The sequence below is a fragment of the Dinoponera quadriceps genome, unplaced genomic scaffold, assembly GCF_001313825.1.
Source record: "Dinoponera quadriceps isolate SergipeBrazil2010 unplaced genomic scaffold, ASM131382v1 scaffold3289, whole genome shotgun sequence".
NCBI classification, from domain to species: Eukaryota; Metazoa; Arthropoda; class Insecta; order Hymenoptera; family Formicidae; genus Dinoponera; species Dinoponera quadriceps.
Window position 1 is genome coordinate 890,868 of NW_014558238.1, and position 27,806 is coordinate 918,673.

At 45.4% G+C, this 27,806-nt stretch overlaps 5 protein-coding genes across 13 annotated transcripts; 2 read left to right on the plus strand and 3 right to left on the minus strand.

Annotated features, from left to right (window-relative positions):
• The first annotated feature begins 1,782 nt into the window (after window positions 1–1,782).
• Window positions 1,783–5,973, plus strand: LOC106749723 (dipeptidyl peptidase 9). The gene is made up of 10 exons (XM_014629436.1): window positions 1,783–2,599; window positions 2,709–2,843; window positions 2,936–3,092; window positions 3,175–3,416; window positions 3,486–3,797; window positions 3,888–4,174; window positions 4,258–4,586; window positions 4,693–4,944; window positions 5,053–5,325; window positions 5,385–5,973. Exons 1-10 carry the CDS (start codon window positions 2,388–2,390, stop codon window positions 5,730–5,732), a joined length of 2,547 nt encoding a protein of 848 aa, XP_014484922.1. The 5' UTR covers window positions 1,783–2,387; the 3' UTR covers window positions 5,733–5,973.
• Window positions 5,951–7,817, minus strand: LOC106749726 (39S ribosomal protein L51, mitochondrial). Its single transcript, XM_014629442.1, has 2 exons — window positions 7,691–7,817; window positions 5,951–7,471 (listed from the first exon to the last, which is right to left on the minus strand). The coding sequence occupies exon 2, from the start codon at window positions 7,468–7,470 to the stop codon at window positions 7,000–7,002; it is 471 nt and encodes a 156-aa protein (XP_014484928.1). The 5' UTR covers window position 7,471; window positions 7,691–7,817; the 3' UTR covers window positions 5,951–6,999.
• A 312-nt stretch (window positions 7,818–8,129) lies between these two features.
• Window positions 8,130–11,885, minus strand: LOC106749725 (ralA-binding protein 1). Of its 2 annotated transcripts, XM_014629440.1 has the most exons (9): window positions 11,585–11,881; window positions 11,273–11,411; window positions 10,544–10,794; window positions 10,198–10,459; window positions 9,936–10,116; window positions 9,291–9,605; window positions 8,834–9,209; window positions 8,503–8,744; window positions 8,130–8,417 (listed from the first exon to the last, which is right to left on the minus strand). In XM_014629440.1, the coding sequence occupies exons 1-9, from the start codon at window positions 11,667–11,669 to the stop codon at window positions 8,316–8,318; spliced, it is 1,953 nt and encodes a 650-aa protein (XP_014484926.1). In that variant the 5' UTR covers window positions 11,670–11,881; the 3' UTR covers window positions 8,130–8,315. The 2 variants fall into 2 exon arrangements, with proteins under 2 accessions (XP_014484926.1, XP_014484927.1); XM_014629441.1 differs by lacking the exon at window positions 8,130–8,417 and having other exon boundaries at window positions 8,653–8,744; window positions 8,818–9,209; window positions 11,585–11,885.
• A 72-nt stretch (window positions 11,886–11,957) lies between these two features.
• On the plus strand, window positions 11,958–15,662 carry LOC106749724 (nucleolar complex protein 3 homolog). Of its 2 annotated transcripts, XM_014629439.1 has the most exons (10): window positions 11,959–12,091; window positions 12,281–12,549; window positions 12,613–12,907; window positions 12,990–13,278; window positions 13,350–13,684; window positions 13,876–14,246; window positions 14,329–14,493; window positions 14,654–15,008; window positions 15,126–15,223; window positions 15,399–15,662. In XM_014629439.1, exons 1-10 carry the CDS (start codon window positions 12,086–12,088, stop codon window positions 15,610–15,612), a joined length of 2,397 nt encoding a protein of 798 aa, XP_014484925.1. In that variant the 5' UTR covers window positions 11,959–12,085; the 3' UTR covers window positions 15,613–15,662. The 2 variants fall into 2 exon arrangements, with proteins under 2 accessions (XP_014484923.1, XP_014484925.1); XM_014629437.1 differs by having other exon boundaries at window positions 11,958–12,091; window positions 14,654–15,223.
• A 2,026-nt stretch (window positions 15,663–17,688) lies between these two features.
• LOC106749797 (exportin-7) lies at window positions 17,689–26,743 on the minus strand. Of its 7 annotated transcripts, none has more exons than XM_014629639.1 (15): window positions 26,619–26,743; window positions 24,163–24,403; window positions 23,550–23,716; window positions 23,176–23,400; window positions 22,165–23,035; window positions 21,794–22,079; window positions 21,564–21,708; window positions 21,282–21,429; window positions 21,016–21,175; window positions 20,470–20,872; window positions 20,121–20,259; window positions 18,598–18,675; window positions 18,322–18,509; window positions 18,020–18,147; window positions 17,689–17,940 (listed from the first exon to the last, which is right to left on the minus strand). In XM_014629639.1, exons 1-15 carry the CDS (start codon window positions 26,631–26,633, stop codon window positions 17,841–17,843), a joined length of 3,294 nt encoding a protein of 1,097 aa, XP_014485125.1. In that variant the 5' UTR covers window positions 26,634–26,743; the 3' UTR covers window positions 17,689–17,840. The 7 variants fall into 7 exon arrangements, with proteins under 7 accessions (XP_014485125.1, XP_014485124.1, XP_014485122.1 ...); XM_014629638.1 differs by having other exon boundaries at window positions 24,163–24,429; window positions 26,619–26,739; XM_014629636.1 differs by having other exon boundaries at window positions 24,163–24,476; window positions 26,619–26,739.
• Window positions 26,744–27,806: the final 1,063 nt, after the last annotated feature.

Here is a 27,806-nt window from a genome sequence, read left to right on the forward strand (position 1 = left end):
CTCATTAATGACTTTTAGTCGTTCGCGCGTCTAGATATGATATGACCGCCATTTTATTTCTGCGTACTCGGCGCGTCTCGCGACACTCGATACGATACTACAATGCACGATACGGCACGATACATCGCTTGATATGACAATACAATGACAAATAAATACGATGTATCAAGTTGTCACGAGGACAGACGTCAATCGATTAATTAACACTCGTAACAAAGTCATAATATAAGCATATCCGGACGCGTACATCAACAAGTATATTTTTCACCTAACTAACGTCAAGCCTTTTTTATCGAAAGCCTTATTAAATCTGTGTGAATGCAACCTTATATTAAATAATGAAATTATAACTTTGTATCGTATATTGATTAAATATATAAAACATAGAGACGGTGGCAGATCGTCGCGTTTTTCCACCTCGGGGCTCGTACGCGAGACCCTCGCCGTTTACCCGTCTGGATTTTTACGTGATAGCCCGGAGAAGCGAGAATCCGCCATCCGGCGACGGGACGAAAGGAACGACAAGGAAAATTATTCAGGAACGCGACAGGCACGGACACAAAATGGCCCGCTCGCTACGGCGAGGAGCTATTTAAATATGTACCGAGAACAACGCGGAACGTGACTGCCGGCGGATCGGTGTACACGCTTTGCTCGCTCCTTCGTCGGAATTGTTTCCCTACGGAGTCCCACGCTCGTGCCGTTCTCGCCGTCCACCGTTGTGTACAAAATTCCGTCCGCTGTTTTCACGCGACGACGACTATATCGCGAAAATCCAGGTTATCGCTCGCGCATAAATACGCGCGCGCGCGCGATCACCTCACCGCCATTTCCGAGACTGAGTTCTCGCGCCAATCGCGAAGGATATTTTCTCTCTCTCTCTCTCTCTCTCTTTCGCAAATACGAGCCTTCTATTCGCGCGCGCGTGCGAATTCACGAGGCCGATTAAGCTCCGATCGCGAGATCAATGCGAATTTGCAATTTACGGGTCGATTGACGAGTGTAATTAATCCAGGCAACACAAATCTCTAAAAGGCAAACGGAAAATGATGACGTAAAAAAACATATATATATATATATTACAGTCTTCAGTTCATCTTCAGACGCCGAACGATTCATTTCATTGGCGAAACATCTGAAGATGAACTTATTACGGTCTCAAAGACCCGACTGTGAATACTGTCCATAGGACGTCACAAGGACATGTTTAAGACGTCCAGCGTCTCGATTCTAAACACTACGCTGTCCGGGTAGATGCGAAGTAAAACCGGATCGAAGGTTTCGGTGGAAACTAGACCTTAGACGCCTTTGGGACGCCCTTTGAAGGTTCGCGCTGGAAGCGTTAATAACGAAGCGAACAACGGACGAATAAGTAAATTGACACGAGACTAACCCTGTCGAGCGGGACGCTTCGCCCTCACCTCGATGTGCCCGGGATCAGGGCTCTCCGTACGATCCTCCTCACAGGGACGTCCCGTGCGGTGCGCGCGGCAAGGACAAGAAGAAAGTTCGAAGGAGGGTCCGACGGTTAGGGATCGCCACCGGCGCGGTCCTTCGAACTCTCGCCGAGCGCGCGACAGGCATGAACACGCACGCACGCACACACCGAGCACGAAAGTCACGGTCGCGCGACAGATAGAGGGTCGCGTCCGTCGTCGCGCATCGCGGCACCTGTTCTCCCGCGCTCCGGCGGCCGTCTCGCGGGCGGCGCTGCCGCCAATGACGCGTTCCGATGGTAAGAACGGGCTCTCGAGTGGCCGACCGGCCTGCCGTACGCGGCGCTCGCGTCGTGTCGGCCGGACGATCGCGAGGAGCGCGCGGGCATTGACGGCGGGACGAGCGCGGCGAACGAGCTCGCTCGGCGTCGGTGAGGGTGTAGCGTCGCAGCAGCAACACGAACAGCGGGGGTCGGTGTTGCGTAGGTGGTGTGATAGTGGCGACAGTGGTGGCCAGGGCGACGTGAGTACGAGATTTCGGGAAATTAATGCCGCGCGACGCCGACTCCGGGAGGAGGGAGAGGCCGCCGCGAGCAGCAGCAGCGAGTAGGAGGACAGGGAGAAGGTGAAAGTGAGCCGTCGGCGGTGGTGGTAGTGGCGGCGACGGTGGCGGTGCATAACCTAAAAATAAGTCCTCTCCCCGTCCGTTCTCCCTCGTCCGTGGCTACGCGCGATCGCCGTCGTGATAGTCGTCGTTGTCGTCGCGCCCGCATTGCGCACCGTTGTCGTCATCGTCGACGGCGGCCGCCCCGGTGGTGGTGCGTTGGAGCGCGCGGGGCCGCTCCCCGTGCTGCCCGCGGCGCGACACGCACCGCTCGCGCGGCGTGCCCGCTCCTCTCGCAGCATGCCCTTCGACATGACAGACGCGCCGACCTGCCCGGACCTGAAGGAATGACTTCGCAAAACGACCGGCCGCAGCGGGAAGCGGGCATGGAGACGAGTTGCTACGAGGTGGGGGAACACGCGGTCCCCGACAGCACGGTGCCGAGGAAGTCCTGGTCCGAGCTCAGAGCCGTCGTCAGCGATCTCCGTAGGAAGCTGTCCGGGGTGTCGGCGGGCTCCGTGCCCGGCTCCATAACCTTCCGATCTCTTCCGGATGGCCGGTGAAGACCTGGTTTACTCTTGAGACATTCATTCCTCCTTTCCCGCAAGTCTCTATCTTTCTCTCTCTCTCTCTTTCTTATTTATTTCCTGTTTTTCCTTCTTTTGCAGGACTAGAATCTATTTTCTTAGTACCCCCAGCAACGCCTGGGAGACTACCCTTCTGTACGTAGACATTGCACACGCGGATCACGCCAACGGTTACCGTCTACACTGGCAGCCTGTCATAGAAGCAAATTTCCAGAGGTAAGGAACCACCGTCGTAGAGAGGTGTCCTCTTCTGTGTGCCGTATCGTACAAGGTGGAAGTAGATTGTAACCCGGGACGGATGATTTCAGCGTGTCGAATAGACTGTCGAGGGAGGAGCAACTGTTGTGGGAGAGAAAGAGGCTCGCTACCTGGGGTATAACCAGCTACGAGATGCACGCGGAGAGTGGAAAACTAGTCTTTCCGGCTGCCAGCAGTCTCTACCAGTGCGTGGACACCGGATTCATGGTAATATCTCTCTGTCTGTGTGCGTCGCCAGACGGTAGCGAAGTGAAATGTCTGTAAATGTACGATTCTCCCCGTCGGTCAGCCGGGACCTCTTTTCCCGTCGGAGATCAGGATGTCGAACACCGGGGCGAAACTATGCCCTCAGATATGTCCTTGGAACAACGATCTGGTCGCTCACACGTGTTCCGGAGACCTGTATCTGTCTCACAGCATCACAGGCTCCTCGGTTCGTTTGACGCACGCTAGGAAAGGTGGCAGAAGTCTCATGGACGACCCACTTACCGCCGGCACTCCCTCCTACGTCATGCAAGAGGAATTCACAAGGTTAATCCCGTTATCGCCGGATACTCGTGTCATACCGATAGTCCCCGAAAATCCAGCCTTTATCCGCAGGTACGTCGGCTACTGGTGGCAGCCCAAGTCCAGCGACGGTATTTACCGGATCGTCTACGAGGAGGTGGACGAGAGCGACGTGAAGATTTACTGCTTCCCCTCCTCGTCGAACACCGACGAGGTGGACGAGTTCAGGTTTCCCCGGGCCGGTATGCCGAACGCTAAGAGCAACCTGAAGATGGTACAGTTCCGGTTGACGGAACTGCTGCAGATCGTCGACATCGAGATACTGGAGCTGCAGTACCCTCTTCACATTATGTTCCCTTGGATGGAATACATGGTCAGGGTCGGCTGGACTCCCGACGCGCAATAGTAAGTTGGCGACGAGTGAGAATACGCGCGCGAGCGCGGTGCGTTGTTGAGAGAGAGACGGAGTTGATAACAACAACTCTTCCGACGCAGCGTTTGGGTGCAGCTGCTGGACAGGAAGCAGCAGAAGCTCGAGCTGGTGCTGCTGTCGATCGACAACTTCTGCGAGCCGCCGCCGAACATGTACAACTCCGAGAACCACTTCACGCCGACGTCGGCGAGCGTCCAGGTGATCTATTCGGAGCAAAGTACGGTGTGGATCAACGTGAACGACTTGCTGTACTTCCTCAAGCCCGACGACGCGAACGAGGTGAAGTTCATATGGGGCAGCGAGGAGTCCGAGTTCCGGCATCTGTATCTCATCACGTCCAGCATAGCAGGTCCGACCTGGTTACCATGTGTGCACGCGAGACGTCACCCGTAAATCCGTCGTCGTTGCGAAAACCCGGTTGCTCTATTGCAGGACTGAGCGTCGGGGTGGAAGAGCCCTTGGACAGAATGGACAGCATATTCCTTCGGCCGCGCATCACCTCCAAAGTGGCCCTGACCCAGGGCGACTGGGAGGTGCTGGGCAAGAGGATCTGGGTCGACGAGGTGAACTCCATCGTCTACTTCTGCGGCTTACGGGAGGGTCCGTTGGAGCAGCACGTTTACGCGGTGTCACTGCGTCGGCCGCTGGAGATACGGCTCCTGACGAGACCCGGCTACAGTTACAACAGTATATATTTTAATAAGGAATGCGCTATGCTGGTCACTGTTTATAGTTCCATTAAAACGCTGCCTACTTGTCAAGTACGTTTCCCGCGCGGAAAGCGCGACTTCTCTCAGCGAGAAGTCTCTCGCCCGCTCCGACCCCGCGCGCACGACGCGCTCACGACGGGCCCGTTTCGCTCCGTAGGTATTCAAGATCTCGCAGACCGACTGGACGGTGGAGAGTATATCGCTCACACCGGTGGGCTACCTCCTCGAGCCGTCCGCGCCCGAGTCCGAGCTCTTCGCGCCGGAGGTCTTCACGCACAAGATCAAGTCGGGCGACACCATCTACTCGATGATATTCAAGCCTCACAATTTCCAGCCTGGCGTCAAGTATCCCACGATACTCAACGTTTACGGAGGACCCGAAGTACAACTTGTATCAAATACGTTTAAGGTGAGACAGAGAGAGAGAAAGAGAAGAGCGCACGCGCGCGCGTTCTTCATTAAGCGCGATATGTAAACGACGCGAAACGGCGTTTCAACTCGCTGCTTTTCTCCACAGGGTTTAAGACACCTGCGCATGCACATGCTAGCCGCTCAAGGTTACTGCGTGGTTCTCATCGACTCCCGCGGCTCCCAGCACAGAGGTCTGATCTTCGAGAGCCACTTGCGACGTAGAATGGGAACGGTCGAGCTGAACGATCAGGTCGAGGTGTTGAGGTGGTTGGCGGAGACCACCGGCTACATCGACCTGAATCGCGTGGCTCTGCACGGCTGGTCTTACGGAGGATACCTGAGCCTGATGGGTCTGATACAGTATCCGGATGTATTCAAGGTGAGGTGAGCGCGCGAACCGACCGGCCGACTTGACGTCTGACGTTCTCGCATTTGCAGCTGGCCATCGCCGGCGCCCCGGTCACCTCGTGGAACTTCTACGACACCGGCTACACCGAGCGCTACATGGATCTGCCGCAGAACAATCCCCACGGCTACATGTCCGGCTCGATCCTGACGTACGTGAACAAGTTCCCCGACGAGGAAAATCGGCTGTTGATCATTCACGGACTGATCGACGAGAACGTCCATTTCTACCACACCAGCCAGCTGATCAACGCCCTGGTCAAGATCGGTAAACCGTATCAACTGCAGGTCTATCCGAACGAGAGGCACAGTCTGAGGAGCATAGATGCCAGCAAGCACTATGAAACTACCCTGCTATCCTTCTTGCAAAATCACTTGTAAACCGACTTGTTACTCCACTGTTTCGTTTTTTGTCCCTTTCTTTTCTTTTTTTTTTTTTTATTACACCGTTAGGTAGTTCAGTGGTGTGTGTATGTGTGTGTGTGTGTGTGAGAGAGAGAAAGAGAGAAAGGGGGGGAGGAAGGAAGAAACGTTCGTTGAGATTTTGAACATTTCAGTAACTGCCATCTGTTTATAAACGAAAAACCTGGTGAAAAAAATTAAATTTGATGTGTGTCCTTTATTGTCTGCAGCTTCGTCGGAAACTGACGCTCATCTTTTCACAAGCAGATACGTACATCTCGATCGGGACTTTTCGGACAGTATTTTTTTAACACATCGTCATCACGATAGAGCATTATCGGATTATCGAGCGTACATCACACGATATTAACACGGACTCGTCGAGATTCCATGCTCGTGGAAAACTCGACTTGCCTTTCCGATAGAGGATTCGCAAAAATCGTCACCTAGACGCGCCGATGATAGATCTCCATGGACTAATCTTCGACAGCATCAGGGCCAGAAGTGTCACGGAACGCGTAGTTAAAGTACATTTGAAACAGCCTTTTTCATCAGCTATTGTTGAAATGCTCACGAGCGCAGCTAAATATTCGTTATGCGTGACTATTTTTTAAGAAATGACAGAGACAATACTCAATTTATTGACAATAGTTAATCAGAAAGACTACTTCAGATGCGTTTCTGTTTTCCGCGATCGCGTTTCGCAATATGTTGGACCTCGTGGACATCCCGACTGTGACTGTGTGTGTGTGTGTATGTATATATATATGTATGTATATATATACATATATATATATATATATATATAAAACTGTGCGTGGTTGTACATTCATCTTTCTACGATGAGTGAGGATCCTACGTTTCAGCGAGAAAAGTATTTGCGTTCTTCAATGTTATGAAACAGTCGTATATCCGATGGATAATTATTTCACAATAAAACAAATTTATTATTTTATATTTTACTCTTTTATATATATATGTATATATATATATATATATTATGTCTTGTGCCCTGCATCGAATCAGTCGGTATCCCACTAATCGATGTGACAATTCGCCGAATCAGATATTTGAAAAAATTATATACGTCGCAAAATATCAACCTTTGCCAAAGTCGATAAGAGAAAAAGGATAACGAAGCAGATCACACAAAAGATTAGTAGGATGTTTGAAAACTTGGTAAACACTGCGGTCAAATTTAAATTTGAATATAATCACGTACACACTGATAACATCGTGATAACAGCTAATATTTTAAACGGTTTAAGAATTTATAGAGATATTTTATCCTTTTTTCCAAATTCTTCCATTTTGTGGGCCTCGCAATTGGAAATACACCATGCTGTAACATCTTTTTCTTTCTGAGTAAGACCTGATATTCATTGCCGCCGACGCCCCTCAACCACGCTGGTACGTTGTAGAGGATCCTCGTTGGATGGAGGTTGTTATTGCCCAATATGTCGATGTAGTCGTTTTGCCCGAAAAGTGCCCGTTTCTCGCTCCAAGCGTTCTTCGGGCGATATATCTGCAACGTATATACTCTCTCGTCGCTGTCGCGTGCCAAAAGACCTCTCATGTCTATAGGATCTTTGTATCCATATCGACGCATCACAGGTCCTTTCGCTACTTTGTCCGCATGATAGCGGTGCCTCACCGGTGTCACTTGCGGAATCCATATATTTGCAAACTTGTGTACGGACTTCACGAGCCAAGACATGCTGAGGACGTAAGAGCCGTATTAATGACAATGTTTAACAAACAAATATAAATACGTGGTAAAAACGTAGTAAAAACTGCACACACGACACGTAACGATAACAACATTACGAGGTTAGAAAATAGGCACACAGGTTACATTATTTACTAAGGTATGTATAAGTTATCGTTAAAATATTGTAATAATAAGTTTATCGCTTAAATATTACAGCCGAACTTACTCTTCCTCACTATGGCAAAATTAAGCAACGTTATTCAAACGATTACATTCAGTTGCACGAACATCAATACATCGTCTCGTGATTCTCTTCAATACCGGAAATGTTAGGTTAGATCAGGTAATTTGTGTTATCGACAGAGCTTCGGAAATCTGCTGGATTTCGCTCGAGTCCGAATCAGATTGCGTGTTGGAGATTGAGTTCGAATTCAATTTGACCAATCAGTGCAAAGTTAACTCGAGTTTAGGGAAATTTAGTGGACTTTGCACTGATTGGTCAGTTTCAATCTCTAATACGTAGTCTGATACGGACTTTCTGCCTTTTCCTGTGCGTTAGGCTTAAACTCATGCATTTAAACAAGACAAATTTGTTATGAGAGAGAAAAAAATGTATATGCACACATACACGTGAGTATGTGTGTGACAAAAATTCGAGCCATACATCTCGCGCATGTATAGTTTTATTATTTCACAGGAGAATAGAACGACTTTTAAATGGTACATGCGGTAGTTGTAACATGTTATAAACTATATGTACGGTCATTATGTGCAAAAACGTAATGTCAGATCGTATCTTTGTAATGTATATAGATTAGTTTTGATCCGATGCGTCACTAGCAGGTCTGTGGTCAAGTCTTAGCCATCAGTTGATGTACCGCCAATTGGACGCGCAGCTCCACACAAGCGTCCTTCTCCTCGATAATACTGCGTATCAGCGTCATCATCTTTTTCTACAATTTTCAAAAACAACGCATAAATACATTGATACAACGGTGGTGTGAGAGAAGAGGGGAGGAAATGGAGCTCTCATCGTACTTCGAGTAACTGATTCTCTTTGACTAGCTGTATCATGGCCGTCATTTCAGCCTCGTTAGGAGAGTGTATCCTTTCCTTGGGTCTCTTCTTTTCCACGCCACGCTCTGCGAGCATCTCCACCAGCCGTTTGATCTCGTTTCTCTCCTGGCTGATGCGAGACTTCAGCAACGCTTGCATATTCAACAGCTCCTCGCGGATCAAGCTCTCTCTCAGCTTATCTATAACGTCTTCCTCCTTGGGTTCTGCATGCGAAATGTTTTGCTCAACTTGTTTGAAATCACACACACACGCACACACACGTATATTGTTAATTACCATTATTGTCACGCACCGTTCGCTTTGTCATTAAGCGTTGCATCCTCGGGTTCTCTCGACTGCGGCGTGATCGCCGCCGTTTCCGCGGAATCGACCGTGTCTTTGTCCTGCACACTCACGCCCTGTTCGTTCTGCGCCGTGCTCGTTCCCGCCGCGTAGGTAGGTTTCTCCTTCGCCTCTTCCACGCCATGTTGCTTGCCGTCCTTCTTCGCCAGCGTCGAATTGGACGACGACGTTTGGGCGTCGTGTTTCGTCTGCGCGGGATCCTCGTCCGCGCTCTTCGACTTCTGCGAGGCGGACTCGACCGGGACACTCTCGGTCGACCTCACCTCCTCGTCCAGACTCTTCTGCGTAGTGGCGCCCTCCAGTTTCTGAACAGTCTTGTACTTCCTCTGCAAAAAGAAAAAGGGTGACGACGACGTCGCATTCGACGATCCTCCGTGTGCGATTTCACGGAAGTCTCGCGGTTTTACCTTCAACTGCGTTATCATCCGCTGCACCTCCCACAGTTGCTCCTCGCGCGACTTCGTTACGAAACCGGCGTTCATTTGCATATGAATCTGGGAAAGCAACGACTCCTGCTTGGACAATTCCGCAGCTATGCCCTCCACGGTGTCCGGTAGACTGGTGCTGCCGGACGACAGCGGGGGGACGTATTTCGTCAGTTGTACGTTCGGGAACAGTGCCTTGCAGTGAAATAGGAAAGCCAACAGCAACCGGTGACTCATTTGCAGCACCGGGCTCAAGGTCATCGATATCGTCTGCGCGTTCATCTTCGTCGTTTTCTCCTACGATCATCGAAAGATACCCGAAAGATACATCGAGATATCATCAACACGATAACATGTATTTGAAATTCTACTTGAAATATATGACGTATCAGGTTTATCATTGTCTCTTTAAATCCCACTTCAAGTGCATCGGGGGTCTGGACTCTTTTCTTTTTCTAAAGGAGGCTAAAAAGAGACTCTCCAAATAGGCGAAAAAACTGTGCCGAAGCCAACCAAGTGAGTTTAATCGACATTTCCTCAAAACTATACTTGATTTTCATCTTAGTCGATGTGAATATGAGACGAACTTTTAGCAATGGGACAATCTGACGATAATTAGAAACGTACCCGCGCGGTGACGTGATCCAAATGCAACGTGACCCACGCGAGAAGGACCCGGTTGCATTCCGGCAGCTGCTGCGCGAGCTGGGCCAATTGCGCTTCCCGTTGAGCGACGTCCTTGGTCGAGGCGGCCTGTTCGAAGCGCGATATCGTTTCGCTGCTCTCCAGCACGGGCTCTGGCAGCTCTCTACATCACCATAATGCCACTTTTTCGTTTCGATCTTAAAACACATGGGTTGTACGAGGTAGAATCTCTCGAGATACAAACCTAAGAAAGAGTATCAATAAGCTCGTAGCTACCGTGGGTTCGAACTCGGACATATTCACTGTCTCCCGATGGTTGTACAGCTTCTTCAGGTGCTGAACCTTCGACTTCACGCCGGGAACCTTGTACAGACCCTCCACGTTCATTCCGTGCTCCTCCACGTAGTCGATGCTATCTCGCACCACCAGGGGCAGTTCCACTCCGTCGTGACAGCAGCTCCTCTCGACCGCCAAGTGAAGACTGACGCCGAAGACCGGCTGCTCCTCTGAGAAAATGCACACACGTTGGACAAACCATCCGAATGAACGAACGAGACCAAACGCGTTATTTGAATTTCACCCAATCTCACCGCCGATATCCAAACCTTCGCCGCCGGCGTGCTTTCCTTTCTTCCGATCCTTCAATTTCTGCTTGGACTTCTCCTTATCCTTATCCTTCCGCTTCTCCTTGTCCATATCCTTCTCATCTTTGTCCCTCTTCTTTTTATCCTTTTCCTTCTCGGTGTCCTTGTCCTTGGCTTCTTTCTCTCGTGACTTCTCTCGCTTCTCTTTCTTAGAGGGGAACTTGAAAGCTTTGGTCTTCTTTGACTTTGAAGGACTTCTAGGTAACAGAAGAAATTATGAGTTACATATAAGTCAAATTAGATGACTGAAGAATTAAGAATACCTCAAAATTCTTAATACATCAATCGTTATGCTGTACATATATTATGAAGACTCTGATGATAAAATAAATGTTCACGGAACAAATTAGAATTAAGATAAGCAGCAGTATTAAGTCATAAGCATCTCTAACAAGTCTGTCTTCCATTTAAAACCCAGAAGTCTGGCTTGATTGTTCAAGTACGAAAGAGACCTTACACGCGATAAACCAACAAGAAACGTAGAGTGGCTGTGAATTGATGGCCATTTTAAATTATCAAGTACACGTTAACTGCTCAGAAATTAGTATAGTCTTGCTCGCACACATCTAATAGATATCTAATAAGACGTGCCAATTATATATGTGTGTTAAAACATTGTGTATTATTTGAGATAAGAAATAATAATTCAGGATAAATATACTACAACAGATTTACTTGGTTTCTTGATCCTCATCTGGTGAACTTTCACCCTCTAGAGTGGCATAGCCTCTGTCCTTCCTGTCCTTCTTGTCCTTGCGTTTTCCACCCAGAAGCTCCTTCTTGGAATGCTTGTCATGTCCGCCTTCGTCACTGACTGCAGCAGACACAAAGCATCATCGACATTGTCATTTCGTAGAGATTTTTAACACCACGACAACGCAGAGAGAGGTGAACGTCTCCGACTTTTTGACAGACGCATAACCTCCCTTCTCGCGTTATCGGCGCCCGTCATTCGGAAATCGAAACGCGACAATTGTTATTACGTACAATCACTCTCGTTGCTTTTCTTCGCCGACTCGGACGCATACAATCCGGGAAACTCCTTCTCGACGTCAGGACTCTCGAAGTCCATTCTCCCACGACGCACCTTAACGTTTTCTCGACTCTCGTCCGCCCGTCGACTCCTTGTTATTGCAGACGTGTTCTTTTTAGGCGCATTACCGCCGCCGCATTGAAAAGTCGTTTCTTTACCTTCAACGTTCGATTGTTATGTATACGTGTATGTCCGTGTATATTATACAGGAAACAAAATATAAAAGCAAGAAAAGTCACGGCAAGCCAAAAAAGATGGGCAAGAAGGAAATAACTTTGTCCTGTTCCGTTCTATCGCGGTCCCGGTGCAGCTAAAAAGAACAAACCTTTAGTGTACACACGTGTCGCGTGCGTGCTTTAGGGTTACCGTACGATCAGTTACTTTTTGTTAAAATAATTTCGTCAAACTAGACTGAAGTAGGAAAAATAATTGAGTTTCATCGTACTCTTTGAACAATGGCGGTAAATATTGGATTTTGGATACATTTTAACATATAAAAATCACTATCAATATCGAACAATATTTAACCTCTTAAATATTCAGTCTAATCTGTACACATTTAATGTGTAGAAAAATTACACAGTAAATAAAAATAATTGTATCACTCGTGATTTAAGTAAATTTTTTATATATGATTGTTTATTTTGCAGAAATTAAGGAAACCGAAGATCAGTAAAGTTAAAAGAAACAATCATATGAAGACCAAACTATCGAAGCAAGGAAAACTGAAGAGTAAACGTCACACACCAAAGAAGCAATCTCAGAAACCACCAGCATCACATCCGGAACCAGTGGAACAGGAAGAGAGTGATCACGGAGAAGATTTACTGGATATGGTTGAAGAAGACGACCTGACATTTTTACGGAAATCAATATCCAACAAGTCTTATAATCTACTGAATGAAATTCATCTAAATAGGTAAACGATTGCGTCTGGCAAAAATTCTCTGTGTATGTTTACCTTATGTTTTGTTGTTTTTAGGTCTGGTAAGGAACAAAGTGGAAGAAAAAGGAAGAAGACTGAAAATAGCCAACCGATAGAAGAATTATTCGAGAATAATATTTCCAAAATCGAGAAAGACGATGCTGGAAAGTCGGTTCGAATGTTGCTACCTGTAAAGACAAAGAATGGACTCATAGAGAGTCGTATTGTCGAAGAAGAAAATGAGGCAAATGAGGATAACGAAGATAATGAGATTACGAGTAACAATGAGGAAGAGAGCAGAGAGAGTGATAAAGAGGGCAACAGTGACATGGAAATGGAGATAAACGAACATGTAAGACTGAAATCAATAATCCAATATTCGATAGATCTTCTGTCACGTGGAGTATCTTACCTCATTTATGAACAAATTTCAGGATAACCTGGAAGTAACGAATAAACCGGTATCCACTGTTAAACTGCTGGCGTGTCGTGAGGAGCTACTGAAGTCGAAACGTTTCAAGATAGGTGTGCTCTCAAGCGGCATCTTGGAAGATCCAGAGCGTAAAATCGGCAATTTCAAGATGCTGTTGGATTTCATGGACGAGAGAAGTCCAGAGATTCACATCACTGTGAGAAAACTGGCGATGGTATCTCTCTTGGAAATATTCAAAGATGTGCTGCCATCCTATAACATCCTACAAATTCCTCAGGAGGGAGTCAAGTGTACGTACATGCATTTACGGAAGAGCAATGAAGCGGCAATAATCATTTTCCCGATCGATATCTGATTCTAGTCAAGAAGGAGACTCTCGCTCTACAGAATTACGAGGCCACGTTGTTAAGAAATTACAAGAGCTATCTGCAGAGACTCGAGAGGATGTCGAAGGTCCTGAGAAGGAGGAGAGGGGACACGCGACCGGTGAACGAACGGGAAGCGCAGCTGGGAGAGATATCCTTGTCTTGCATGTGCGAGCTTCTCTCTGTCCATCCGTACTTCAACTTCTCCATTAACATAGCGAACTACGTCCTCCCCTTCTTGGACAACAAACGCAGTAGCGTGCGAGAAAGAGTGGTGCAGTGCATCTCTCAGATATTCAAGGAGGATAAGCGCGGCGAACTGTCTCTCACAGTGAGTAAACATGTCCCTCTCCCAGATTACTCTGAAACTTATTGCGGCACGGACGATGACATCGCGATGTTAGAAACGTTTCTCACATTGCTCGATACGTACAGCAATGTGAGAAACGTTTCTAACATCGCGATGTCATCGTCCGTGTTAAGTTGTGTGTGCTGGAAAATGGTGCGTTGGGAAAATTTCAGATAGTCCGGAAATTGAATCAATACATCAAGGCTAAGAGACACTCGGTCTACCCTGAAGTAATAACGGTGTTGCTGTCCCTTCGCATAAAAGACGTGAATCTGGACAAGGAGAAGGAAGAGGAGACGAAGCAAAGAAAGCTCATGTCTCACAAACAAAGGATCCTCGCGTTGAGCAGACGGGAGAGGAAGAAGGGCAAGAAGCTGCAGGAGGTGGAGAAGGAGTTGCTCGAGACGAAGGCCGAGGAGAACAAGCAGGCGAAACAGAAGATGCTCACGGAAATAACGAGCGTGGTGTTCACGATATATTTCAGGATCTTGAAACAAGCCCCCAGTGGCAAAGTATTGTCCGCATGCTTGGAAGGATTGGCCAAGTAAGATCGCCGACACACGCATCATTCGCCCCACTTGTACTCGTCAAGCTTACACGTCGTTTCGCATCTCGCCAAATTCCAGATTCGCCCACTGCATCAATATAGATTTCTATCAGGACTTAGTGGGCGCTATAGATAGATTAATAGAAGAGGGTAACCTGGGATTGAGGGAACAACTACATTGTGTTCAATGTATATTTACAATCTTATCTGGTCAAGGTACAGCGCTGAATATCGACCCGTGTAGGTCTGTATATAACGGCCGGCGATGCTGCTCTGTGTATCTTTATATATGTAAATCGTATATTTATGTATACATATGTATATGTATATATATATATATATATATATATATGTACGTAGAAGAAAGAAAAATTAAATTGCCTCTTGTAATTCTCTGCCCGTAGGTTTTACGCGCATCTGTATAAAAATTTGTTGAACGTCCACTGCGGGCGAACGCACGCGGAAAGTGAGATTGTACTGAAGACGTTGATACAAATTCTCATTCATCAGAGGAGGAAGATCACGCAGGCCCGCGTGGTGGCCTTCGTGAAGAGGATAAGCACGTGGGCCCTACAGTCGCAGCACAACGCGACGCTGGGGACACTCGGTGTCGTCAAACAAGTCATGCAACTCGGGAAAGCGGCGCACGGCCTACTGGACACCGAATGCACCGGAGACGGTCAATATCAGCCCGAGATCTTCGAGCCCGACTATTGCAACGCGCACTGCACCGCGCTCTGGGAAATAGTTGCGTTACAGGTACACATCTTATTCGAACGTGCTCGACTTGCTTCTTGCGCTGCTTCTCCTTCTCTGTTCGCCACACCATACGTAATCGAAAGAGATAATAAAATAATACACAATACTCTTATACAGCGTCACTATCACAGTGTGGTACAACAATTCGCTAAGAATATAGCATACGAGGTACCTACGAGTGGTGAGGGTAGTCTGCCTACCGAGATTGCAAAACTGTAAGTACCAATTCTTGCTTGGTGATTCAATTCGCACAATTATAGAAAAAAAAAATCTTATCTCGTTATTTTCTCACTTTATTACAATCATTGCGAAGAGAGATAGCTGGATTAGGTTTCTCTCCTCTTTCGCGCATTCTACATCGTTTCGTTACTTATATCCGGTCGATTTTAGAGCACCGGACGAACTTTACACGAATTACGACCCTGCGGGTGTAGCATTTAAACCTAGCGTACCTGTGCCCAACAGGAAAACGGTCAAGAAAGCATCGATAAATAATAGTAGTACGAGCAGTAACTTAGACCAATATCTCAATGCCGTTAACGTTGAAGATCTGTTTGTAGGCGAACATGTAGACTTTTACAAAGCCTATAAAAGTAATTTGTAAAATGTTATAAAAGATGGAATATATATATATATATTTTTTTTTTGTGTTGTGTGAATATATATATATATATATATATATATATATATATATGTTTATATATAAAAATAAAGGAATGTTTCTTTTCTCCCATACGGCCAATAAATTCTGCAACAGTACTTATAACAAAAGAGGATGATCAAAGATGTTATACAATACAGAATCGATATTTCACATATTCTGCGTATATTTCTTTTTTCGCAACCGTTTGATTTTTCCTCGCCACTTATCATCATCACCATCATCCCAGAGAATCACCTCTATTTTGTTATAAAATATATCAACTATCTGATATCTATATTTATCGACGAGAAAACTTGAATCTCCGATGATTATTATTCAATCAGTGTCAATTAATGCGCGGAGGTTCGGCCGATAATATAGATACCGTTGAGACAATGTTCTTTTTTGTTTTTTTAACGATCCATATTCGAAATATGACAATTTACTCTCTCTCATGTACAATCGACTTGAAAATTACTACATTCGAAAATTAGAGCAAACGTCACGTAACGTTTCGTAATATCTATATCTTATATTTCGTTTGTCTATCTAGCTTTCGTGAAGCGTGATGTCAATGATATAACGTAATAATACAATAATATAATAATAACTATATATTCTTAAATAAGTCTTTCGCATGATAAATTTAATGATATCCTCATGTACATCATTCACATTATTCGTATCTCACTTGAATAGTATAGTTCATAATAGATCTTTACTTGAATAAATTTTAAGTCATGAGTGTGTGTGTGTATGTATATATATCGTGATTTTTGCTTCTGCTCTCTCTCGCGCGATTCTCTCTCTCTCTCTCTCTCTCTCTCTCTCTCTCTCTCTTTCTTTCTTTCTTTCTTTCTTTCTTTCTTTCTTTCTTTCTTTCTTTCTCTCTCTCTCTCACTCCCTCTCTCGCTCTCCTATAATGCTATGTCAATACAAGAGTCCGTAATATTATAAATCACTTGTTTTCAAGCTGCACACTTTCGTGTACAGTGCTCTTACTCAACTAATGTCTTTAAACAAATGTGAATGTCCGCTATGCATGAGAATAAAATGGAACAGTACATGTCGTTGTAAATAAAAACATTATTGGCTTCCTATTCTAAGAAACGCGCACATAACCGAAACCTCTCGCTGACAAAATGATGTGTGCTTGGAGTAATTCTTCTGTTTCCGTCGGAATTCTAACAGAATATGCATATGAAGAATTTCTAGTTAAAGTTATATGCCACGGCACACGTACGTACGAAAAATATGTAATTTACAAAAGATTCTGCGGTGTTCAATTTTGCATGTTAACAATTAATACAGAACCAAATTAAAAGCCACCCATACTTGCGCATATACACGATTATTTCTCGCGTATGTTTGCAGGAATTATTTTCAACACGTAAAGCATAAAGGAATTTTTATATAAAAGATACACACACACTGAGGAAATTTTCTTAAGTCAGAAATTATGTGACAATTTGCAGATAAAAATGTACATGATTCAATGTAAAAATCTAAGACAAACATCATCTACCTCTCTTGAACAGTCATTATATATCTCTATTATAATTATGTAAAAATATAAAAAAATAAAATATTCTACGAGTGAAGGATATGAAGACAATTTGCTCCGAAGTCATATAATGTATATTTTTTTTTGTTTTATGGCTATATAAAGCATCATATAATTATTGCCAATTTCCTTTGTACTTAACATGTATATGCATGTATTGCATATTAAGTGCAAAGTAAATATATATATGTATATATACGTTTAGACCTGATCTCTTTTTCAAAACGTCCAGAAAAAAAGTTCGAGTATAAAGGTAATAATAAAAGAAAAAAAAGTCGCTGATTCCGATCGCAGTCAGAATGTACAATTAAAAACCACTAATGACTTGAAAATCATAAGTGCGTCATGAAAAATGAACGAACTGTCTCTCGTTTCGCGATTATTACATATATAATACAAACCAATATGCGATGCGTACTTGTTGAAGCGGTTAAAAGAACAATTGCGAAGAATAGGAAGCCAAGCGGTAATGCTTATGTAAAACGGTAGTATTATTTTATTATCTTTATACTCATCTAAAGCCATAAACTTAATTTCACCATAATTTAGAGTTTCACTCGCACACACATTCAAGCATTTGGCAGGCAAGAGCCCAGAAGAATCTAATTCAGAGAGAGCAGTATCACTACGAAGTCATCATGTCACTGACAGAATTTGCAGATACATTAGGTCCTTTTAGGGCATCGTTTATGTCTCTTCTAAACATTGATAAATTTTGTGTAAACCTGCAAAGAGAACGAGATCATCAATGACAATACCGTTGCGAAACCGTCGTTAACAGCCACAGCCTCCACAACTTCTTACCTATCTCTATTTTTTGTGAGTAGATTCCTCTCAATCCCGTTCATTAAATTCTCGAACCATTGTGCCATTGCTGCCTGCTTGTCAACCGGCTGGCTTCTAATAATACTTTCCCTTAATTGATTAAAATACTACAAACAAATGAAAGAGGAGTATTAACAGAGGGGAACGTTGAAACACGACGGAAGAGAAACGTCGTCTCAAAAGTCGTGATGTTGCTTATTTTAACTCGCTACGCTCTATAAGAAAATTGTGACATCATCATGATAGAATGCGTCTCCAACATAGTGAAATTGCAAGCTTACTTCTTCGTTCAACAATATGAGACCTAAGAGAGGGCGAGACATGCTCCATTGACTCCTACAATCCTCAAACATTATCACATTTAAAACAGTACTTAGGATTTGTTGTAGTATTTCCGGATGCTGCTTCAAAACTTCTAAGAATAAATCTCCTCCTCCGGGAACAACGGCGTTTTTCCTTCCTGGATAACCTGGATAACACACAGAAACATGATGTCTCGATACGATGCATGCGTCTGCCCGCCGAGATTTCTTTATGCGAGCGCATTCACACCTTACCTTTCTGATAGAGCTGTTTAAACAGATACGTCACGATGTGATCGAGAGTTGCGCAGCAACCCGTGCAGACCATAGTGTCTGAAATCAGAAGGTGCTTGCTTTTACATCGGCCGCGCGAGAAACAACGGACGAATAATACACGATAATAATGTCTCACTGCGCAATCAAAAATACATGCAACCAAAGTGCGGCATTTCTTTCGCAAGCTTACTAAGATCCACCTACCTTCCTTCGCGTGTCATTAACGTTTTTTTCGCGAACTTGCGTGGTTAACGAGATAACAAAGGATACTCTCTACACACGAGTTTGTACATTGAGAATGCAAGATTTTTACACGATCATCGATTACACAATTCTGTACTGCGTAGTCATTACACTAAACAATATAGAACTTTGCATTTTACTATTTATATAGGGGGCTACATTGCGGCGGTTATTATCCAAAACTAATACTGTAATGAAACATGCAACTGTTCGATTAGTAAAATTAGTATAAATTACAAAATACAATCTAGTAAAAATAGTGTTAAAGTATTTAGTAGTATGCCAGCTGTGCGGCTGATTGTCTGTGCTAGACCCATTATTCGATTTCGTTCTAATGGAAATGGAAAAAAAAAAGTCACGCAACACTCATGGTGCATGTCGTACAAAAGGGAGTATACAAGCTATGCGATTGCCGAAATTTATCGTATTCAGGGTCCAGATTCCACGCACTCCAATCCTCTTATAGCCAATGTTATTTGATAAGGTGTTCTCAGTGGTTGTTCTTTATTGTGCATAATAAAGTACTCGAGATACATATATATATATAAATATGCATCTGTTCCTTGTATTCCGAACTGTTGCAACTGTGGCTAATGTCTATAGGCAGATTTACATTCCAAGCGATAATGCAAAAAGCAAGAAATATTAAAACATGTAGTTCCAAGGTGATATCATGTAAAAACAAAATCGTTAAGATCTTAAGTAAACGGTGTTCACAGGCGGTGAACGATCGACGCACATCGACAAATTTCTGCGTGTGTATGCGACACACAGGAAATACGTCCGAATCGTAATTCCGGATGTAAGATTCTATTTCAAAGATTCGCAATGAAACTCTTGCTCTTCTTTAGAACTCTCTAACAGCTAATATAATGTGAAACGTATCCCGTATTTGAGCCAATGGCTTTCTCGACAAACGGACTTCAAGCAAAATAAATGATCAACGTACAAAATTATTTGAAGATCACACGATTAACAGATGATATTCATTGCCATAATCTCTTTTCTTTGCGCGATACACAATCTACATAATCTATGCAAGAGAAGTTCAAAGTATCGAAGTGAAGAATTGAGAGAGAGAGAGAAAGAGAGAGAGAGAGAGAGGGAACTTCCGTTACAAAATGTCCGAACTCGCAGGAATCGCCTGGTTCAAAGTGATCTCAGTCTCGTGGTGGCGGTGTGTATGGCGTCGAGGATATAGAGAGTAGTAGTAGAATAGAATCAGCCGCACAGACCTGTGTAGGAGTCTTTTTGCGCACCTAGAGCTGTAAGGCCTTCGCTGATGCTGGAGAGGATGTACAAAAAAACCCGAGGTTCCAAAGTGGATAAAAAGACCATGTGATCTTGCGCCAGACACTCAAGCAACATGTAATACGTTGCCGACAGCTTCGGGTAATCCTATCAAAGGCAATATGTAAATGTAAACATATGGACGGACGGAGTGTGGACAATCTGCAAAACTTATCGCGTTACGTTACAACCCACATGCGTCGTATCACACTCGGTTCCCGGTTTCGAGATGAACGGTTTTCGACCTGACTTTTCGAGGGTGATTTACGAAGCTTCTTGCTACTACGTTCACGCGATGACACGACCGCCGACACTCACCAGAAGATCGCTCTGTGGAATACTAAGAAGCAACTTGACGAATGTGTTGAGGGCGTTGTCCAACGCCTCGTCGCCGTATAGCCTGAAGACCCCGAAGTTCACGTAGGAGCCGCACAAGGCCGCCTTCAGCATGCTGAAGCATATACTTATTCCCTTGAGTTTCAGGGGGTAGATCTGATCCTTGGGCACCTCGACGTTCAGTATATGATTGCCGTAGCTGCATATCACTTTGCTGGCCTCGCGGAACAACAGGATCCCGTTCGGGGAGGATGCGTCGAATTGCAGCCGTTGACTCCTATTTTGTACTAACTCAGCGAATAATTTTAGGACGGGCGTTGTCACCTGCGGCTCGTGATGCCACAGCTCCACGGCGTGTAATAAAATCGGCGTGTAATTCGGATATCTAATTCGGAATTCAGGGAAGATATCGTACAAGGAACTCGACTGAGGTATCGAGAACATACGAATAGCCGTGTCGTGACGTCAATCGCGACATGTACGGGGGGAAATGCGCGGATGTACGGTCAGATACACAGAAAAGGATACATCCAATCGAAAAGCATCATGTAGGATATCTTGGTGTTGAACGCGTAAGCTAAGCCTCGTAGATCTCTCGCTAGACCGATTAACGCCTTCTTCGCTTCCTCCGCTGCGAAAAGCGGTGTGTCCGCAGCGCCCATTAATTGACCGAGACTTTCCAACGCACCTGCGGAATTGCATCGGGATCAATTGCACACGCTCGCTCGGGCGAATCACACTTATCGTGCTCTTTATCGGGAGTGAGGGAGGGGAAATCGGTTGGATTCTCCTACCTGTTAGAGGCAACATAAAGGTGTGGAATCTCTCTTCGTCCTCGCCTAAATCTACCATCAGTAATCTACCGAGGGACGTGTAGAACATCGATCTACAGCGCATTTCCGTCACAGCAACGTTGTTCCCCAAAAACGGGAAGTGTTCTCGCTGGACGAGAGAGAGGGAGAGAGAGAGAGAGAGAGAGATAGATAGATATGAGGCGTTAGATTAATGCAACTCGGTTATCAACACATCATTAACTATTAATTACTACCGACACGATAGGATTTTTCTATACGTACCGTGTGATTGTTGAGCATAAATTGTACTTCTTCTAATTTCACGAGCTTACGAACGCAGCTGTAACCCACGGACAAATCATTCAGAAGTTGCAACGTTTTCGAGATAATTTGTTCGCTCCTACCCCAGTATTTCAGGTTTGTTATTCTGCAAATTGCGACGCAACGTTACATACTGGGTGTTACACCGAATCTCTCTCTCTCGCGACATTCGAGGCATCCTTCGAACTCACATCTTTCGGATGAAAATGCTGAGGACCATCGCCTCGTCGTTGAGACCCAACACGTCCGACAGCCTCCTGTACACTTTCGAGTTCTTTTGAACCTGATCGCCCACGTAAATCTTCCGAAATTGCTCAAAGAAGCTCAGCATCGCTAATTCCAATTTTTCACAGCCACCTTGCGCGAGCCTGGAGTCCGTTAGATTCATCAGCTGCAGGACTCGGCAGACCAACTCGCCGTCCATAGCGTCGAACTCCTCGTTGCTGTTAAACGCAACCCTACCGCCGATCACACCGCCTACGAGAGAGAACGCTTACATCCACGTTGATATTAATATGATCGGTGATATCGATGTGACAAAGCGCGGGGCTGATTTCATTACCTATAATATACACAAGCCACGTGAGCTGACCCTCCTGAATCGCAATGTCAATCTGCTGAGTGGGAGTCGCCGTTTGCGTCAGTAACTCTTGATACGTCGTCGCCGCCTGATCGAACAGTTGAACTAACAAAGTGCACGTTTTCTGATACTCGCATCTACCGATGACCGAGATCTGTTCCAGCTGATGGTGGACCACACCAAGATCGTCCAGGGGATCCTCGAGGTGTTCTCTGACTACCACCGCCACCGACTCGAGTCTCGACGTGATATACGCGTTCGCCACCTCGGGAGTGTACGTGTTCAGCAGATGCGGGTCGTTCGCCTTCACGTAAGGCATCGAAGAGACCATCCTCTGCCAAAGGGTCAACAGGTAGTGCAGACTGTTCGGCGCGAATTGCCACATCTGCAAGCTCTGCACCGTAAACTTGGCGATCAACTGTATCGCCTCGGGGTAATCCTCCACTATTACAAGCTCGCCCAGTTGGAAGTTGCTCTTCAGTCGGGATAATAATCTACAAAACTCGTGATAGTTGCCCGGATCACTGAGACCCTGAGGATTTTGCAATATATGTTTGACACCGTTGACCAGGTGCGTGAGGAATTTCGCTCTCTCGGTATTGGAGAATAGACTTCTTCTGACGGAAGCTATTTGCACCAAGCACGAGAGCGCTAAACACGATAACGTATTAGGTAGACTGTGATACAGGTCGAAGAACAGCTTCAACGAGGTGAAGTCCAGAAATGCGGGTCTCCAACTGGTCGGGATTTGTACTGTGTTGAGATCGTCCGAGCTCTCGTCGGTCGATGTGCCAATGAAGTCGAATGTCAGACAATTTTGTGCAAGCTTCAATAGTTGTCTTATCAAACCATGCTGCAAGAAGCAACGAGTACGGGCGTAAAATTCATGCTTTCCGATTAATATCTAATATATATTTTATATCTTACATATATATATATATATGTGTATAACAATAGTCATGTATATTGCAAATATAACGTTAATCATCATACCTGTGCTTCATCATTGAAATTCAAACTTTTGCAATTTTCACGAGCTGTACTCAGCAAAGTACACGATAACCTAAATATCTCAAACAGTTGCGTGTCTCTAAAACTACTTGCTATTTTTCTATGCTTTGTCAGAGATCTGTTTGCATCTGCTTCTGATATTTGATTCATCTCGCATGTCAACTGGGAAAGCAACTGCACTCCTATCATACAATGCTCCACCGACCCCTGATTGTTACAACAAATGTGTTATTCGTGAGACAGTACCTGCGTGTAAACTCGCAGCACACATATATAGTATGCATAAAAGGTAACATCAATTAAAGTAACGCAACATTAATTCGATATATTAAATGAAGTATGTGCGTGTGTCGAACCTGAAGGAATTTGGCTACATCACTGACTACATTTCTGAAGACGTACTCATCTTTAGCAGAATCGAACCACCCAAGCTTTGATATCCTAGCAAAAAGTGTAACCAAAGCCTGTATCACAAAATTCGGTAACTTTGGTTGTGTTGCTAAGTAGTTGAGTACGTAATTTCCTGCAAATACAATATGTGTTTTACTGATGACGATGCGTAAAATGGCATAGAGAAACAAAGGGGCTGTTATACAATTCTCAAGACGAGGTGAGAATTACAAAGGTGAGCTAATTCACCAAGTGTTGACCGATGAGATTATAAATATATCAAACAAATTCGCATTGTTGTCAAGAGTACTAATCGCTGTTATATTGACAAACATTTACTGTTCCAGCAACATTTGTTTTCTCCGTGCACTTTTGTAACTTTCACCTTAGCCCGTATTTCTGAGCTCTCTTTCATCGATGAAAGTGCCTTGGATATGGCTCTGCTCAGCCGATCAGGTATTTCCTGAGTTACTTTTAAAGGCACTTTTATGTATAAAGATAAGAGAGTTAAGAATATGAGTCTTTAGAACCGTAATAGTCCTTCAGATGTGACTGCTGGCAAAATCAACATTCGCTCACGTATATCCAGCCTCTGTTGCATGCTCAGTCCTTGCGCCGAACGTGATATCAGTTTCGTCAGAGTCGTGGCAGCTAATAATTGAGCATACGCCGAATCCCCGCGGTCCAGGAGCAGCTGGCACTTTGTAAGCGTATCCGGAGCATTTTGAAATGCTACAAGGGCCTTCTCCGCCTCAGCACGATGCGCAGAATCTTGCGACTCGTACAACTGTTTGCATAGCAACTCCAGCTGCCGTACCTCCTGTATGTGATCCATTCTTAATGGCACTGTTTAAAGTTGTTTCTTAATACTTCCATTTAGGTGCGAGACAAGTCTAAAAGTTTCATCATTATATACTTCTTTCTTTTTTTTTTTCACTTCTTCAGGAATCTTTATTTAACGACCTCCTACGTTAAACGTCCGACAGATTTCTTTACAATTTTACAATACAGTAACATAACGCTTGCGGCGCGGAGCCTCGGCCTCAAGCCACGAGCGCATTTAAGTGGTGCCAAGAGAGAGAGATACCTGAAGACGCACACATACACACACACACACACACAATTTCACTTTGCTTTTCTTATGATAAGTATAACAATTTCTGTCTCCCTCAATTTGCGTTCGATCGTTACATAGGTAATGTCTTATTAACACAATCAACAGACACTGCGTGCAACACAACACGCATGAGACAAACAGATAATTGCGCGGTTGTGACGCGAAGAGAAACAGCCCGGGCGACGGGCGGGCAGCAGCACGCAATAAAAAGTCACCGGGGAGCTACTACGAAGGGGATGTGTATGTGTGTGAGAATGACTACGATGACAATCATCGGGGGAGGATGGCTGCGTGTTCAAGTAAATATCAAAGGGGCTGTGTTTGCACACGGTTTCTCTTCTAAAATTGATAATTCTTACAAAACATCCGTACGCTCTGCACACATCACACAGCGGCGGCCGCAACGGTAAAACCGTCGTCGTCGCGGGAGGCGACCTCGACGTCTCACGGCGGATGCCGCATCCGACGACACACGTGCGCGTTCTCTCGATTTGCAGAGAGAGAGAGAGAGAGAGAGAGGGAGAAAAAAACCAGGAGAGTAAGTATCGCCGACACAGGTAGCCCGACGGTTACTTCCTATATCGTCCGGCGAGGAGTTTCGGACACGTGCCCGGTTGACACGTAGGGAATTGGCGGAGCGCGTCCGCGCGGGAGGTTTAGGTTATGCGCGCGACCGACAGTTTGTAAATAACGGTGCGTAGTCGCATGAATGGCGATCCCGTCGCGCAAACAATGAGGATTGCGCGCGCGGCGGGGGGCTCCTTTCGGCCGGAGACGAACGCACCTCCGGTCTCGCCTTTGTCCGGTCGTCCTCAAGCCGACGAATACCGAGCACAGTGAACCGGGCTCTACCCCGGGTAGAGAGAGAGAGCTCTCGGGCGCGAAACTCGTCGAGATAAACAACGATGTGGGCTGACGCGCTCTCTTCCTCTCGAGGGACCGAGAGAGTGAGCGAGCGAGCTAGCTAGCGAGCGAATGAGCGAGAGAGAGAGAGAGAGAGACGGAGGGAGGAAGAGAGAAAGAACGAACGAATGAGCGCGAGAGAGAGAGACAGAAAGAGCGAGTGGAGTTCACACGACGCAATCGTGCGAGTCGGTACTTACTCGCTCGCACACGGCGTAGTTATCGCGCGCGCCGGGCGGATTGAACGCGCTTATCACATAAAAATCGTCCAAAACGCGCTATCTCGGCCGAGCGCGGACGCGAGCGGGACTCGCGTCTACGCGTGCACGACCGCCCCGCAGATCAGATGATCCTGGGCGGCGCGAACGGTCGTCGAAGGTCCAACCAGTCGTGTCGGAGCGACACGGCGGACCACCGTTTATTTCCCGGACGTGGAACCGGACGACGCGGGGGCGCGTAACCGCGAAGATCTCACGGTCCGATCTCGCGCGCGCGATACCTCCGGCGATATCTCGACGCGTACGGCGCGAGAGATACGAACGAGCGAAGGAGATGCCGCCGCCGAGGAAGAGGGAGAAAGAGAGAGAGAGAGCCGACAGTTTTTCTCTCACGGTCGCGGCGTTTCTCCCTCAGAGAGTCGTTCGGTTGTCGTCCGTTGCGCGGACGCGCGCGCGCGCGGCGGCCAACTACGGGGACACGCACTGACTGTCGTCCCACCAGGTCCCCGGCTACCCAGGTCTCGCTAATTCGCCCTAAGTGTCACGGTGCAACACTAACCATCGTCGTCATCATCATCATCATCATCACCACCATCATCATCATCATCACCACCACCAAGCAAACGCACGCACGCACACACACACGTGGCGCGTCTCGACACACGTTTTCCGCGGGATTCCGGCGCGTATCTCTCGCCGGCGGATTTTCCGCCGCCCCGGTCGCCCCGTCGCGCCAGTGGACACGCGCGGCGCGGCGTTTCGCGACGGTACGCGCGTTATTTTGATCGGCGACTCACCTGTTCCTCCGCCATTTTCACAAGTTCGTATTATCTACAATGAAGCCAGGATCACATGCCAATCTCGTCTGCCGCCGGCGCATGTTTGCCCCGACGATCTTGCCCGACGCGGGCCCCCTTCGGCCGCCGCGCTCCCGGCGCGCCATCTTCCATCCGCCGGGCGAAACGCTCGCATGGAAACGCACCCTGCAAGAAACAAGTCGGTCTGACATCTTCCTTCCTTTATTTACACTTCTATATACATATATATATAGTACAGGGTGTCTAGTATCTGGGAAAATCTGGGATTCTCGGGGAATTTATTCATGCCTAAAATAATCAGGAAATTCTCAGGGAATTTTATTTGAAATCGGGGAACTTTAAATAGACATTTTCGCCCGCCAGCCGTATCCGCGTTGATTACAGATATTGTGTGATTGACCGAATCTGATTTATTAATATTTTTTTCATTAAGAAACATAGAAAAAAATAGTTCCGAATTTTTCGACTTGACTTCTTAATCGATTTTAATTTTAATTAATAACGCTATATAAATTATAGACGCGGACTTATTAACATTCCGCATATATTTGAATTTAAAATTGCTTTTAAGGTTTTGTGTAATATTTAAATATTAGCACTTCTTTTATGTTTATAATAGATTTTCCTTTGTTTTATATTTACGCATGTAACTTAAATGTTTAATTATATTGCTCCGATGTTAGAACACAGTGACAAGACTAATCCGACATTCAGTATTGAAAACGATTTCGTGTTAGGGTCAGTTTTATTTAAGAGAGATGTTTGTATTTTAATAAATTTATAAAAGTTGCATTTTGTATGCATTGCATATTTTTTTTGTTAGTAACTTTTGAAGGTAAAATTTTAAAGTTTCATGCGAAATATTTATTTTTTAAAGCCTAGTTTCTTTCAAAGTTTTTCAAATTTAATCATTAAAACTCGAGTGATTCTTAATTTTATGATCTATAAACCTTTATGAATGGAAAATATTAAGGAGTTTACATAATAAATATATATTCGTTTGCAAGATACATTAAAAAATTTACTTTCACTTGGAATTTTTAACAAATTGTTTGGAAAATCAGGGAATTCTCAGGGAATATTTTCTTTTCAAGCATGAGTAGACACCCTGTATGTGCAAGAAATATATATATATATAAAACATTTTATAATATATCCTGCCAATTT

What these genes read in the sequence shown, in the direction of transcription:
- LOC106749725 (XM_014629440.1), bottom strand. Translation starts at nt 11,669, where the DNA reads ATGGACTTCGAGAGTCCTGACGTCGAGAAGGAGTTTCCCGGATTGTAT. An exon ending in TTATTGATACTCTTTCTTAG is followed by an intron (nt 10,117 to 10,197) that starts GTTTGTATCTCG and finishes ATGGTGATGTAG; the next exon opens with AGAGCTGCCAGAGCCCGTGC. An exon ending in GCTTAATGACAAAGCGAACG is followed by an intron (nt 8,745 to 8,833) that starts GTGCGTGACAAT and finishes TTTCGCATGCAG; the next exon opens with AACCCAAGGAGGAAGACGTT.
- LOC106749723 (XM_014629436.1), top strand. Translation starts at nt 2,388, where the DNA reads ATGACTTCGCAAAACGACCGGCCGCAGCGGGAAGCGGGCATGGAGACG. An exon ending in TGGACTCCCGACGCGCAATA is followed by an intron (nt 3,798 to 3,887) that starts GTAAGTTGGCGA and finishes CTTCCGACGCAG; the next exon opens with CGTTTGGGTGCAGCTGCTGG. An exon ending in TTGTATCAAATACGTTTAAG is followed by an intron (nt 4,945 to 5,052) that starts GTGAGACAGAGA and finishes TTTTCTCCACAG; the next exon opens with GGTTTAAGACACCTGCGCAT.
- LOC106749724 (XM_014629437.1), top strand. An exon ending in AATGAAATTCATCTAAATAG is followed by an intron (nt 12,550 to 12,612) that starts GTAAACGATTGC and finishes TGTTGTTTTTAG; the next exon opens with GTCTGGTAAGGAACAAAGTG. An exon ending in GCGGCGAACTGTCTCTCACA is followed by an intron (nt 13,685 to 13,875) that starts GTGAGTAAACAT and finishes GGAAAATTTCAG; the next exon opens with ATAGTCCGGAAATTGAATCA.
- LOC106749726 (XM_014629442.1), bottom strand. Translation starts at nt 7,470, where the DNA reads ATGTCTTGGCTCGTGAAGTCCGTACACAAGTTTGCAAATATATGGATT.
- LOC106749797 (XM_014629632.1), bottom strand. An exon ending in GCAACAGAGGCTGGATATAC is followed by an intron (nt 23,717 to 24,162) that starts GTGAGCGAATGT and finishes TTGTATTTGCAG; the next exon opens with GAAATTACGTACTCAACTAC. An exon ending in AGCATTTTCATCCGAAAGAT is followed by an intron (nt 21,709 to 21,793) that starts GTGAGTTCGAAG and finishes CGCAATTTGCAG; the next exon opens with AATAACAAACCTGAAATACT.